Source organism: Oncorhynchus kisutch, linkage group LG28 (assembly GCF_002021735.2).
Source record: "Oncorhynchus kisutch isolate 150728-3 linkage group LG28, Okis_V2, whole genome shotgun sequence".
Classification (NCBI taxonomy): domain Eukaryota; kingdom Metazoa; phylum Chordata; class Actinopteri; order Salmoniformes; family Salmonidae; genus Oncorhynchus; species Oncorhynchus kisutch.
The window spans coordinates 24,873,965-24,889,654 of NC_034201.2; the positions used below are offsets into that span (position 1 = coordinate 24,873,965).

The 15,690-nt window shown below is 43.3% G+C and overlaps 1 protein-coding gene across 1 annotated transcript in view; it reads left to right on the forward strand.

Annotated features, from left to right (window-relative positions):
* Positions 1-15,690, forward strand: part of LOC109873277 (histone-lysine N-methyltransferase, H3 lysine-36 and H4 lysine-20 specific) — a 37,878-nt gene that overhangs the window by 12,583 nt on the left and 9,605 nt on the right. Inside the window, exons 13-19 of the mRNA XM_031807627.1 lie at positions 63-263; positions 570-749; positions 944-1,100; positions 1,429-1,634; positions 12,735-12,847; positions 12,969-13,238; positions 14,962-15,078. Of these exons, the coding sequence (XP_031663487.1) occupies positions 63-263; positions 570-749; positions 944-1,100; positions 1,429-1,634; positions 12,735-12,847; positions 12,969-13,238; positions 14,962-15,078 (1,244 nt within the window). The remainder of the gene's footprint in view (positions 1-62; positions 264-569; positions 750-943; positions 1,101-1,428; positions 1,635-12,734; positions 12,848-12,968; positions 13,239-14,961; positions 15,079-15,690) is intronic.

Below are 15,690 nucleotides of genomic sequence, written 5' to 3' on the forward strand. Positions count from 1 at the left end.
CATAAATCTCTTTGGATAGTAAAAGCAAATCCATTGATTAAAGCTGATTTGTTTGTTGCTAGGTGTCCACACCTGTTTTGCGTGTAAGAAGCCCGGGGAGGACGTGATGCGCTGTATGATCCCAGTGTGTGGGAAGTTCTACCATGGAGAGTGTATAGCCAACCACGCTCCCGCTGCCCCCCTGCACCGGGGTCTCCGCTGCTCTCTCCACGCCTGTCTGTCCTGCTTCATAACCAACCCTGTCAACCCCTCCGTCTCCAAAGGTGGATGCTGCTCTGCTTCACCCAGCACAGTTTAGTTTAGCTTTGTTTTATGCAATTCTGCTCAATTGAAATCCCGGTATATTGGCAACTCCACAGGAGAAATTATGATGTTGGAGTTAGTAAGCAGAAACATTTTGCACACGTTTGTGCTAAAATCATTTTCATTTTTGCACAGCAATTCAGTTTATTTCAACAGCATGATAGAAAGACAAACTAATTGAAGTGAACTGTGGGAAGAAAATGTATACCAGATGTTCTAACTAACAGCTCATTCTGCCCGTCTCCCCTGTGTTGTGTGTCCTGTAGGTCGTCTGACACGCTGTGTGCGCTGCCCTGTGGCGTACCATGCCAATGACTACTGCATGGCAGCGGGCAGTGTGGTCCTGGCCAACAACAGCTTCCTGTGTCCCAACCACTTCACTCCCCGCAGGGGCTTCCGCAACCATGAACACGTCAATGTCAGCTGGTGCTTTGTCTGCTCCGAAGGTACGCCGGCCTCCACATATGTTGTGTTGTTAGAGTCAGATATGCATAGGTACGCTATTATGTCATGTACATTACATGATCAGCGTCCAATTTTCTTAAACACTAGATCCCAGTTACATCTCTGTTTACATCTCTGTTTTCAATCCCGTAGACGAGTTCAGTAGCCAAACTGTTATTCTTCTCCCATGCTACAGGGGGCAGTCTGCTGTGCTGTGAGTCGTGTCCTGCTGCCTTCCACCAGGAGTGTCTGAACATCGACATGCCCGAGGGCAGTTGGTTCTGCAACGACTGCCTGGCCGGGAAGAAGCCCCACTATAAGGACATCCTGTGGGTCAAAGTGGGCCGATACAGGTCAGTACAGCCGCCTGGGTACCAACCTTACTGGCTCAGCATTGTTTTGGCAAAACAACAACAAAATGGCTAAAGCAGAAGCAGATTGGCATCCAGTATTTTAGTAAAAGTCCTCCCCTGCCTTAACCACATTCCCAATGCTAAAATATTCTAACTCTGAAGTGTTCTGACATTACTAAACAACCAAGGTACTGAGAACCAAAATGCACCTGCATTTCTATTCACAATCTGGCAGTGGTTGCAAAATGGTAGGGTCTTTCTGCCATGGGCCGTGACCCATTTTCTTTTCTTATTCATATCGTCTTTTCCCTTCCTATCCTCTGTCTAGGTGGTGGCCTGCGGAGGTCAGCCATCCCAAGAACATTCCGGAGAACATCCTACGTATGAGGCACAATGTAGGAGAGTTCCCTGTGCACTTCTTTGGCTCCAACGACTACCTGTGGACCTACCAGGCCCGAGTCTTCCCCTACATGGACGTAGACACCAACAACAAGGAGAAGATGGGGAAGGGTGTAGACGCCATCTACAAGAAAGGTATTCACACCAACAGACCTGGGCAGAAAATAGTTTGAAATAGTTTGAAAATACCAACTTTTTAAATAATAGAGGTAGTCGAATATAGTTTATATAGAGTTTCAACTAAAAGGAAACTTATTTGATATTTTATAAACAATATAAAACATACACATACAAACTACAACATCATGCAAACATCAACTACATAATACCTGCACAGACCCACTAGCACACACACCCATCTCCAGCGCTCCCATCACTCTACGCCACATGGTCTCAAAATGCACCATTTTGTTTCTCTCCCTCGCCCACGCAATTTACATTTTTAGATCATAAAGCATTTGAACTTTCCATTGCATTAACAATGGAAGATTGGTTGATTTCCAGTTTTTGATTGACGAGAAAAGTAACGTCCAACCCATCGGGTTATCTCACTGCGCCCTCATATGCCATGACTTGAAATATACAGACAGACAGATTCAAAGTTCATTTACATTGTAATAGTTCTGACAGCCAACTTTATAACTCTACCCATAGCTTTTGGACCTTATAACATTCCCAGAAGGCATGGATTACTGAGTCATTGTTAGTGTTACACTTCAGACAACTCTGCCGTTGTGCTGTAGAATTTGTGAATTTTGTCTCTTGTATAATACATTCTATACATTAATTTATACTGGATTAAGAGTACATTTTCGTTAACTGTAATCTCATTAGTTATATTCCAACATTCCGTCCATCTTGTGCCAATATCAGTTATTTTTAATTCTTGATTCCAATAGTTTATATTTGTTTCTAAGAGATTGTCAGTTGGATATGCTCTCTGAAAGGATTTGTACAGTTTACCTAACATATGAATATCCTTTTCTGACTCAAATAGGATTCCCTCAAGATTCCTCTGATGTCCAAAATATTTCTAATCAACATTTCGTGATATAAAACTTAAGTTGGATGTACTTGAAAATATCTACATTAGTCAATCCAAAATATTAAGCTGTCATGGAAATACATTTATTTCCTATTACCAAGTCATTTATGGTTTTTATGCCTTTAGTTTTCCAAGTGGACCAATTTATCGGGGAATTCTAAAAAGCTATCCAAGGATTGTTCCATAGGGTTGTGTTATAACAACATTTTCTTCCATGTTGTTCTTAACTATGAAGTTGTTAATATTCTTAGCTTTTCTTTGAAAATTGACACATAAAAATATTCTGAGGGGTGAGCATGCACATCTTCAATATGTACCCATTGTTCCTCTTTAGTGCATTTAACTATATGTCTCAAGTAAACGCCTTGGGTGGTGAGTTGATACAATTCCAAGTCTGGAAGGTTAAAACCACCCTCAGACTTAAGAAGATGTAATACTTTCCTTTTAATTCTATGAGTTTTTTTATTTGCCCCTCTGTTATTACCGAGTATACTTTTGTAGCCCTTTCCTGCAGTTAAATGACCTAGTGGCCTCATGTGTGGAATGTTATTAATATATTTCATTATCTCATAATTAATAAAAAAATATATTTAAAAAATATAAGCAGAAAATATGGTGTTTCTATGTCAAGCGGTTTTGTTATATTTCAGTCTTCTGTGATGTATATAAAGTGTACTATTGGGATGCAAACTATTGGGATGCAAAAGAGTTACATTTTAACTCTATTTCTGGCATGGTGTAGGTGTCTTCTTTTTTTTAAGACCATAACATTGTGTATGAGGTGTATACTTTTGTTTCAAAAAGATTTGTTTAAAACTACCAACAAACCCTGTGTGACCCTGCAGTAAAAGGTTATTAATGAATAAGTATGAAAACTTTGGGAGCCATGCAGGGTCAGCATTATGTGAGGGCCTTAAGGGGCCTGGCCCACCCTACCTACCTCCTTGCCCGTCCAAATAAAATATTGAAATATTGATCATTTATTTGACCGAGACGCACTCCAACAGAAAGACGCATCAATCTCAGATAAAGTATCCAAGTGAGCGAATCAGCGCTCTCTGGTTGTGTCTAAACTTGACACTTACATGCGACTTCTGCTATCAGAATACGAAGCTCACATTGTCTAAACACACGAAAGTCTCTTTGTTGTCTGATTGTGTTTAGATCTGCCTGACCACTTCAGGAGGTGGTCAGGGATGCATTTTGTGCCGATTTTTCCTCAGTCTGGACGCAGTCAGGCTACCGAAAGCGCATACAGTGGGCGATGTCATTAGTACTCCTCCCACAAGTCATAAAATGTGTGTTTTTGGGAGAGAGGCACCTTTTCATTATAATGTTGGCGGAAATATGTTCCTAGGGTGTGGGGAAAGTGTTTGCTGGCCTCATAAATGCTAGCCAGCGAGCTAATATTTAGAATAAAAAATTCCCCAGTGCGCAGGCAATAGCAGCGCCTCGTATCGGCCGGGCTAGAGTGGGAATCGAGCCAGGTGCTATGAAGCCGGCTCAGCGCATCGGGTCTCCAGTGCGTCTCCTCGCCCGGGGTACATGGCACCAGCCCTACGCACGGTGTCCCCGGTTCGCCAGCACAGCCCGTTGCGGTCTGTTCCACCCCGCCGCATTGGCCGGGCTACTGGGAGTATCCAGCCAGGAAAGGTTGTGCAGGCTCGGTGCTCGAGACCTCCAGTGCGCCTCCACGGTCCGGTCTATCCGGTGCCTCCTCCACGCACCAGGCCTCCAGTGGCAGCCCCACGCACCAGGCTGTCTCTCCGTCTCCTTCTTCCGAGTGCTCCCGCCTATCCAGCTCTGCCAGAGTCTCCCTCCTGTCCAGCGCTGCCAGAGTCTCCCTCCTGTCCAGCTCTACCAGAGTCTCCCTCCTGTCCAGCGCTGCCAGAGTCTCCCTCTTGTCCAGAGCTGCCAGAGTCTCCCGTCTGTCCTGAGCTGCCAGAGCCGCCCGTCTGTCCTGAGCTGCCAGAGTCTCCCGTCTGTCCCGAGCTTCCAGAGCCGCCTGTCAGTCAGGAGCTGCCAGAGTCTCCCGTCTGTCCCGAGCTTCCAGAGCCGCCCGTCAGTCAGGAGCTGCCAGAGCCGTCCGTCAGTCAGGAGCTGCCAGAGTCTCCCGTCTGTCCCAAGCTTCCAGAGCCGCCCGTCAGTCAGGAGCTGCCAGAGTCGTCCGTCAGTCAGGAGCTTCCAGAGCCGCCCGTCAGTCAGGAGCTGCCAGAGCCGTCCGTCAGTCAGGAGCTGCCAGAGCCCTTCACTCCTGTGCTGCCGGAATCGCCCTTCCCTCTGGCGCTGCCGGAGTTGCCCTTCACTCCGGCGCTGCCGGAGTCTCCCGCCTGTCCGGTGCTGCCGGAATCTCCTGTCCATTCGGGGCTCGCTGCATGGGTCCCCAGTTCGAGGTCGGCGGCGGGAGTCACCACGCCAGGGGCGCCACTAAAGTGGCGAGACTATGAGGGAGTGGGGTCCACGTCCCACGCCAGAGCCGCCACCGCGGACAGACGCCCACCCAGACCCTCCCCTATAGGTTCAGGTTTTGCGTCCGGAGTCTGCACCTTTGGGGGGGTACTGTCACGTTCTGACCCTAGTTCCTTTATTTTGTCTTTGTGTTAGTATGGTCAGGGCGTGAGTTGGGGTGGGCAGTCTCTGTTCGTTTTTCTAGGTTGTGTTTATGTGTTTTGCCTGGTATGGTTCTCAATCAGAGGCAGGTGTCGTTCGTTGTCTCTGATTGAGAATCATACTTAGGTATCCTTTTCCCACCTGTTTTTTGTGGGTGAATGTTTTCTGTTTAGGGTATGTCACCTTTCAGAACTGTTTCGTTTCATTCTCCGTTGTTATTTTGTTTAGTGTTCTGTTGAATAAATTAACATGGACACACACGTACCACGCTGCATATTGGTCCGATCTCTCCTACTCCTCCTCAGACGAGGAGGACGAAGAACGTTACAGCCAGCTTGCTGTTAGCTGGCTACTTAGCTACAGTAGTTAGATACTGCCATCAGCTGTTGTTTTGCCTATTCCACCTTTTATAGAATGCATACTGGCATTTGAATATAATGCGGGAATGGATACAATGTGGGCAAGGTGGACACATTTAAATGTAAATGTAGACGCATGACGTGTTCGGAATTTTATGATCAGAACTCCATTATCAGAATACAAAAGCGTCATGAACTGTCAGGTCTAGCTAGACACGGCTTCTGTCTCAGTATGTGTAGACCATATATAGCTGATGCTGTCTGGACCAAAAGTGTATGGCAGGTCATACTATTTCTAGCCAGACTGGATTAGATACATGGGCTACATATAGTAAGACCGAGGGGTGCTGTTTCGCTCACTCGGATGCTTTCTCCGGTGAGAGTTTCAGCAGAGAGGAAGAGGCGAAGCGAGAGGGCTCACTCTCGCCAAAATCTGTCCAGAATAAACCCAATGCGTTTCTATGGGCATAATATGCAGACCTAAGCTTGTCGTCTGCCTTCCCGCCTTTGGGACAACGACTCTCATTGTTAGGGTGGAAACATGAGCATCTCGTCATTATATACACATCTCAGGTTTTTGCCTCTTGCGAATTGGAAAGAAAACTGGCAGGTGCACAGTGCACTATTAGGACACTGGCTTTCCCTAAAGTAAATTTAGCAAAATAATATAATTACTCCTGTCTGAATAAAAACATTCAAAATGACTAAACCACACAGAATCATTAGCTTTTTATTTTTTAAATAGCTGTGGATTGTTTCAAATCACAAGTTTGTAGGCCTATGCCTATTTGGGAATCCCGCAATTTGGGCAGCGCCCATGGCAATATGTCTAGCTGATTAAGTTGCGGCTGTCATTGAAAAGCATCTAAAATATGTGTGAAGATCATTTGTCTTGAGTATAGTTAAAAATGTTCCAACAAGAAGAAGGGGAAGGGTGTGTGGCGAAGACATGGCGTTTTTCTCTCCAGAGTGCATGCTCTCAGCTCTCCAGAATGCATGCTCTCAGCTCTCCAGAATGCATGCTCTCAGCTCTCCAGAATGCATGCTCTCAGCTCTCCAGAATGCATGCTCTTATCTCTCCAGAATGCATGCTCTCAGCTCTCCAGAATGCATGCTCTCAGCTCTCCAGAATGCATGCTCTCAGCTCTCCAGAATGCATGCTGTCAGCTTTCCAGAATGCATGCTCTCAGCTCTCCAGAATGCACGCTCTCAGCTCTCCAGAATGCATGCTCTCATCTCTAGAATGCATGCTCTCAGCTCTCCAGAATGCATGCTCTTATCTCTCCAGAATGCATGCTCTCAGCTCTCCAGAATGCATGCTCTCATCTCCAGAATGCATGCTCTCAGCTCTCCAGAATACACGCTCTCAGCTCTCCAGAATGCATGCTCTCATCTCTCCAGAATGCATGCTCTTATCTCTCCAGAATGCATGCTCTCAGCTCTCCAGAATGCATGCTCTCAGCTCTCCAGAATGCATGCTCTCAGCTCTCCAGAATGCATGCTCTCAGCTCTCCAGAATGCATGCTCTCAGCTCACCAGAATGCATGCTCTCAGCTCTCCAGAATGCTTGCTCTCATCTTTCCAGAATGTATGCTCTCAGCTCTCCAGAATGCATCCTCTCATCTCTCCAATGCATGCTCTCATCTCTCCAGAATGCATGCTCTCATCTCTCCAAAATGCATGCTCTCATCTCTCCAGAATGCATGCTCTCATCTCTCCAGAATGCGTTGTCTCACACCAATTATTGCCATTTTTTTGTTTCATTGTATGAATTGTTGGTTGATTGTTTATTTTTCTCATTTTATATGTCACCAGTAGGCTTAGTAAATGCACCGTTAATCCCTCGTCATTTGGTTACATACATTTCTGTTAATGCATGTAATAATTACAGTCATTTACCATTCTCATTCTTGGAGTGGAAATGTTTGCGGATGTCACAACCTGCTACACCATGAGAAACATGTTTTGGTTTATTCCATAACAATTACGAGTTTTGTCAATCTTTTCATTGTGTTTGTTTGGAGTCCTCCATGAGCAATGAGCATGTGTCTGGTTTCTCTGTCCTGATGACGTTGAGGGAGCGCGTGTGCCTGAGCATGCATAGAAGTAGGCCTACCTGGCCTGTTGCAGGAAAGAGCCCATTCAGTAATGTCTGATTTCTGATTGTCTTAACTCACCACGTTCACCACTAATAAGTTAGAGCTTCTCAGTAATTTTTTTGTCACCTAACACATTGTAATCCAAGTTTGTTGTTTTAACATCCATTGCAAATGATAGTTCCTCAGTATTTTAAAAATCTTTCCAACACTCCTGGCCTTGATAATCACCAAGCCTTGGTGTGAAAGAGCAAAATATCATGACCTGATGATCGCATATATCCATTGGAAATATAATTAAAAATCTGCTCTCTGTCCTGAGCTCACTGGCTCAGAGAGGCCTGAATAGACTAGTTGATGCAATGTTGCAAGTTTGCTAGCAACAGCTTCTAGGCCTGATCCAGTTGATGATTTGATACAATGTTGCACTTCACTTCACTAGCAATATATATTTTTTTGTTATATATATATAATATTTTTATTAACTATGAATGAAAGATAAAATGTAGACATTGTACATTTCTCACCCTTTTGTCCCCCTTCGACCCCCCGCCACAAAATGTCTCCAAACACATTTAAAAAGAAAGGCAAACGTACGTATCAGAAGACAAAACAAAAGTATACAACAATGTTACTTCAATACAAGGAAAAATGTAATAGCCTTGGAGCTGTTCAAAATAGGATATCATCGGGTCCCAGGTGGAATAAAATGAGTTGGTTGACCCTCGAATGGTATACTTGTTTGTTTATTTATTTTAGGAACAGCATCAGATCTTTGAGCCAAAGAGAGGCTAAGGGAGAATTGATCGACTTCCATTTCCAATCCTTCTGCGGGCTATTAGGGAGAACAATTGTTGTTTGGTACTCAAAAAATAGCTATTTCTGCACTAGGCTGCAACATTATATCAAATGCTTCAGATAGTGTTTTAAATATAGTGGACCAACAATCTGCCAGACAGGGACAGGACTATGTGGGTCAAATCCGCCAAGGAGCCTTTACACCTGTCACATGTACCATCAATATTTGGGTAGAATTTGGACAATCTGGCCTTACTGAAATGGATACGGTGAAGTACCTTAAACTGTAGAAGGCTGACCCGGAGGAGGAGCTTCCATTTACCCTAAGTACCATTCCAGACTTCATCAGAGATCTCCACCAAGTTCCCTTTCACACTCAGATCGGATTTTACTGATTGACGGATTATCAAGGGACATGATTATCTAAAGAAATATGGGATATGAGTCCCTTTAGTTGGAAAGGTGTTTTCAAAAGGGCATCCAGACCAGCTCCGGTGATAGAATTGGAAAGCTTGGGCTTTGAGTGCGAATAAACTGGTGTATTTGGAAATACCAAAATAAACTTGAATGGGGTAGATTACATTTGATAGCGAGATTTTTGAAATTGGCAAAGGTGCCATCAATTTCAAGGTCATTAAACATTCCTCTGCCACAGCCTGAAAGCTGAATCCAGTTTGCCTGGAAGGAAGAGGTGATTATTACATACAGTGGCTTGTGAAAGTATCAACCCGCTTGACATTTTTCGTATTTTGTTGCCTTGCAACCTGGAGAAAATTGATTTTTGGGTGGGTTGTATCATTTTATTTACACAACATGCATACCACTTTGAATATGCAATTTTTTGTATTTATTGTGAAACAAACAAGAAATCAGACAAAAAAACAGAAACTTGAGCATGCATAACTATTCACCCCTCAAAAGTGAATACTTGGAGAGCCACCTTCTGCAGCAATTGCAGATGGAAGTCTCTTGGGGTATGTCTCTATAAGCTTGGCACATCTTGCCACTGGGATTTTTGAGATTCTTCAATGCAAAACTGCTCCAGCTCCTTGAAGTTGGATGGGTTCCGCTAGTGAACAGCAATCTTTAAGTCATACCACAGATTCTCAATTGGATTGAGGTCTGGGCTTTGACTAGGCCATTCCAAGACATTTAAATGTTTCCCCTTAAACCACTCGAGTGTTGCTTTAGCAGTATGCTCAGGGTCATTGTCCTGCTGTAAGGTGAACCCTCATTCCAGTCTCAAATCTCTGGATGACTGAAACAGGTTTCCCTCAACAATTTCCCTGTATTTAGCGCCATCCATCATTCCTTCAATTCTGACCAGTTTCCCAGTCCCTGCCGATGAAAAACATCCCCACAGCATGATGCTGCCACCACCATGCTTCCCTGTAGGAATGGTGTTCTTGATGAAAGGTGTTGGGTTTGCGCCAGACAGCGTTTTCCTTGATGGCCAAAAAGCAAAATTTTAGTCTCATCTTACCCGAGTTCCTTCTTCCATATGTTTGGGGAGTCTCCCACAGGGTTTGGGTAAAACACCCTGGTCCAGTGCGTTTTCAAACATTTCAAGCAGGAGGGGGGCCAGTTTGGTAGAAAAGTTATTGTAGAATTCGATTTGGTAGCCATCTTGGCCAGGGGATTTCCCACTTTGCATTGCTGTAATTGAATTTATAATCTCCTCTAACTGCGAAGGTTGATCAATTTCCTCTCTCCTCTGTACTCCCGAGTTTCGCAGCAGTCTAAGGCACTGCATCTCAGTGCTTGAGGCGTCACTAGAGACACCCTGGTTCAAGTCCAGGCTGTATCACAACCAGACGTGATTGAGAGTCCCATAGGGCGGCTCACAGTTGGCCAGTGTAGGCCGTCATTGTAAATAGGAATTTCTTGTTAACTGACTTAAATAAAGGTTAAATGTAAAAAATAAAAAATGTTTTTAAAAAAACGTACTTAATGTTAAGAGTTTCCAAATTGTCAAGAAAATCATTCATAATTGAATTGTCTTCAGGTCATTCTGACGTGTAAAGATCCGAATACATTTTTTTGAAGGTCTTTTTTTATTTCAATAGGACTAACTGTTAAGACACCTGAAGTGTTGTGAATTTGAGGGATCAGCTGTAAGGCAGATTTGCACTTTAGTTGATGAACTGGAAGTCGACCAGCCTTTTCTCCATGTTCGTAAAAATAAAAACGGGTGCGGAGTAGCTGCTGCTCAGCCTTATCTGTGGATAGTAAATTGTACTGAGTTTAAGACTCAGCCTTTCTTTGTAAAGTTCTGGTGATGGAGAGGCTGGAGAGTGATGGAGAGGAGTATTGTTGGTCTAATTCCAGAATTGCAGAATTGGTGATGGAGAGGAGTATTGTTGGTCTAATTCCAGAATTGCGTCGATCAGCTGTTGTTGTTTAATTTTCCGTTGTTTATTGAGAAGAGAGTAATAGGAAATTATTTTGCCTCTAAGAACAACTTTAATTGTTTCCCAAAGTGTAGATGGAGAGATCGATTCTGTTTTATTTGTCTCAATAAAGACATCAATTGCATTCGATAGAATGGTGTAGAATTAATTGTTTGAAAGTAAAGATGAGTTAGGTCTCCATGGGGGGCGATCTGAATGAGAGGTCGAGCGACAGAGGAGCATCGTCACTAATAACAATGGCAGACGATTCTACTTTTTTAACAGAGGGGAGAAAGGCATTACAGTCGCATGAAAGAAATTTACAAACAAGAAAGTAACCCGAATCAAACCCTGAGATTGTAGCATTAACAAATAGTCTTTAGAAAGGTAACGTTAAATGACTAGCTAATGCCAACTTATCTGAAACAAAAACATAACAAGTTCACGTTGGATATTTACAATGTGTTACTAGTACCAACTAAGCTATTCAGCCAGCCAATGTTACTTACATGGATACAGGTCTTCGTTTAGCTGATTCTAGCTGTAGCTAGCTAGGTAGTTGTCCAAATGTCAAGCTATCTCAGCTAGCTAGCTGCTAGAAATGGTGGAGAAGTGCCTAGCTAAATCCACCTCCACATTCAGTCAGTGCTTGAGCACTCTGGTTTTTGTTGTGCGTAGCTAGCCATGCTAGCAAGTCAGCACAATTTTGCTGTTGTCTCAAATCTTCTCAGCCAAGTATAGATGAAATACAGATATCCATGTGTGCACCTGGAGTTAAGCATTCATCTTGTTGCCATGTAAAATAGATTTTTTTTTAAATGGGGCATTAGCTAGCCAGCCAGATAATAAACAGTCAAGTGTGTCCAGCCAGCTCCTGCTAGCCAGCCAATTTGATTGTGATGTATTGGCTAACATTGCCACTAATCTCAGTCAAATAAAACTAAATCAAATAAAGATGTCATCGGGGGCTCTCACCCCAAAAATTTAAATAACATTGCTTTCATGTGAAAAGTAATATCCAAGTGGATGTCTTGAAAATCAGTTCGTTGCCAGCTAGCAAAGTAGCCATCCACATATTCCTCCCGCCATGGCTAGCCAGCCGGGCCGCTTCCTCTATCAACTTTACTCTATGCGCCGGACATAGAATGCTTTAACCCCGGCCAGTGTGTCAAAAATTAGGGTCTCTCCCTCAAGAAAGACTGACAGGGTGTAGGAGCTGAAACTTTATCCCCTTCTTGTAGAGACAGGTTTTGATGTCCTTGAATTCAGCTCTTTTCTTCACGAGATTAGCCACCCGGGTCCTGGTAGAAGCATATATCTTGGCCACGGAATTTTGGTTGATGCTCTCTCGCCCAGCACATTGTACGTTCCTTGTCTTGGTAATGAAGAAAACACGCTATGATCATCCTAGGCCGCTCCCCTGAATTGGGTATGGGGGGGGGCAAGGGATCTGTGCGCTCGGTCGAATTCTGGCGGCTTGTCAAAGACACCGTTACCCATCACTTTCACCAGCATGTTGAAGACAAATTTCACAGGGTTGACTCCAGTCTCAATTCCCTCCATGATGCCAACAATCCAGATGTTTTCCGTTCTAGTATAATTCTCAGACGAATCTACCTTGGAAAGTAAAGCTGTGTTGGCCATTTTCATATGAGAGACAGCTGCCTCTAGCTCGGCAATCCGCTCAGTGTTGTCAGTGGAGAAACCTTCTAGTGTAGTGAGGCTTCGCTCAGATCTGCATTCAAATAGTTTACAAAAGTAGTTAATTTCTGAGATCTCTATTCAGATAGTTTTAAAAGTAGTACTTTTGGGGGATCTGTATTCAAATAGTTGTTGTCGCTTCCGAAGTAACTATTTGTTCCCACGTAAAAAATAGTTACTTGCCACAAAGCAAAGTTAAAAGGATTGTTGTTGACTTAATGTTAATCTTTCCCCAGCTTTGGAGGAAGCTGCTAGCAGGTTTTTGAAACTGCAGGCAGAGAAAGAACTGAGACAGCTTCAGGAGGACAGGAGGAACGACAAGAAACCCCCACCATACAGACACATCAAGGTAACTTCCACACCTCTTGCCACACAAAATGTATATATGAAGTTTAAGTTTTGAGCTGTAGAAGTATTAGAACATCCCCTTGACATCTTAATTCCTCTGACATCACTCTCCTACCCCTCAGGTGAATAGGCTAATCGGGAAGGTGCAGTTCATTACGGCCGACCTATCAGAGATCCCGCGCTGTAACTGCAAGGCATCGGACGAGAACCCTTGTGGCATTGACTCTGAGTGTATCAACCGCATGCTGATGTATGAGTGCCACCCCCAAGTGTGCCCAGCAGGGGAGGGCTGTCTTAACCAGGCCTTCACCAAGCGCCAGTACAGCCAGGTGGAGATCTTCAGGACGCTGGCACGAGGCTGGGGCCTCCGCTGTGCCCACGACATCAAGAAGGTAATACATGTCAACTATAGAGTAAATTAAGTAGAGATCAATGTGCCGCCATGAAACTATCCCCTGGGGCTAAAACTATTTTCAAAAAGCTATGGAATTGAAAGGGGACTTTGATTCTTCTTCAATCCCAACAGATTTCAGTCCCAGCAGACTTTCTTTCTAGAAAATGTGAACAATCTTTTGGCTGTTCAAGAAATCATGGATTTAATTTCTTACCTGTACGGGACCCCCCAAGTATACTACAAAAATTACAGGGTAGCCTACTCTGCTGACACAAAAAAAAAACAGATCAATAAAAACGATATTGTCTGATTCATATAATCGGCCTACGAAAAAGGGAGACACAAATACAATATGACATCCATCTAACCTGGAGGAGGAAATTATTTTCCAAAAACAAACAAAAGTAACACTGACCCAATGATAAAGACAGTGAATATGCACATTCACCAAGGATATGGCTGATGTTCTCCGCTGGTGCCAATAAGATAGGCTTCTGTTCAATCAATAAAGTTACGAATTTTGATAACTAAAAGACAGATTGGTGTCTTTTCATTGTTATCTCTATTGTCATTCATTGTTATCTCTAAATGGCAATAGCCATTTGCTTTCCAAACTTTCCAATAGCCATTTGCTTTCCAAACTTTCCAATAGCCATTTGCTTTCCAAACTTTCCAATAGCCATTTGCTTTCCAAACTTTCCAATAGCCATTTGCTTTCCAAACTTTCCAATAGCCATTTGCTTTCCAAACTTTCCAATAGCCATTTGCTTTCCAAACTTTCCAATAGCCATTTGCTGTTCAAGCTTTTACGCGATTGTATTTTAAATATTGCGATATGCCTGGCTGGGTCTCTCTGCTTTTCACTGACAGTCGCAACTCAACAATTTATTTGGTATTTGCAGCACGCGCTGCCCAAAATGCGGGCCCTTCCGACTGTAGGCTATGCGATTTAAAACAATCCACAGCTTTTAATTTTAAGAAGTTGAATGTTTATTATTATTATGTTGAATAATTTTCTTTATTGCTGTATAGACAAGAGTAAGCTAATTAGGTTATATAATGTTGTCAATTTAATTACATTTACTTTAGGGAAAACTTAGTTTCCCTTAGCCTTATGGACACACCCCTATCCATTTTAATGTGGCATAAACACAAGCAGTCATGATTTTTTTCATCTGATTGTCAAACAATCACTTAACAAAGGTGCTCCTGTAGGAACATTTCAGCATCCAAACCCCAACAGTGCACTGTGCACCTGAAATTTGATGAATGGAAAGAGACATCTGTTACAAAACACCTACAGTACATGTATTGTAATGACATTCTGCGATTGTCATTAGGCCTACGCTTGTAGCCTGAATTGATGCATCCACTGTTATCCACGCGCGCCTTGGTCTCGGCTACTCATCTCTGCCTTGACTAAATGTAAGTGTTCTCCTCGAACCACAACACAATTTGGAACGTATACAGTCAATTCGCTCATTTTTCTTGTGGCTGACATGCAGTAATGTTAAGTAATGACGTGATTGACTATAGGTTTTTGGGCATGTTGTATTAATTGTGATAGGCTCCCGTTTTACCAGCACAGTGTACCCCCACAATTTATTTTGCCGGGACGCCGTACTGGTCTGTACCGCCTTACTTTCATACCTGATGTTTAATATTAGAATGAGTGTTCCACCGTATCTCTCCTGCTGACTGTCATGGTTGTGTGTTCTCAGGGGGAGTTTGTGAATGAGTATGTAGGAGAGGTGATCGATGAGGAGGAGTGTCGGGCCAGGATCAAACACGCCCAGGATAACGACATCTGTAACTTCTACATGCTGACCCTGGACAAGGTAGGGTTCAGGAGTCAGGACTTAAAGGTCTAATGCAACTGTTTTTATCTCAATATCAAATCATTTCTGGGTAACAATTTAGTACCTTACTGTGATTGTTTTCAATTAAAATGGTCAAAAGCAAACAAAAATAGCTTCTGAGCAAAGGGCAATTTCTCAAGCAATAATTGTAAGAGTGTTTTGAGCGTAGAGAGGAAGCTGAGCGTTTTGAGCGTTGAGCGTAGAGAGGAAGCTGTTGGCAGAGAGGTTTGGAACTCTCTTTCTTATTGGTCTATTAACTAATTTACCACCAGGTGATGTCAGCATACTATGGAACGCCGTTTGGGTCTTTGCGTGTCAAAAAAGATACATGTCAAATCACACAATTCTATTATAGAATGTTGTGTGTGCTGAATTTGCACTTGTAAGCCAAGTGCCCCCACTACTAACAGTAGCACTGTCAAAGCTGAACAAAAAAGTCTGTAAACAAGCACACACCGGCCAACCGGCCACGAACGATGTGTTTACAATACTGTGTTGGTAATAAGGCATTATTTGTTTGACCTCTACTTCTGGGGTAGCTAGTTAGCTTTAGCTTGGTACCTAGCTGGCACCAATACAATCAGCCTGAAA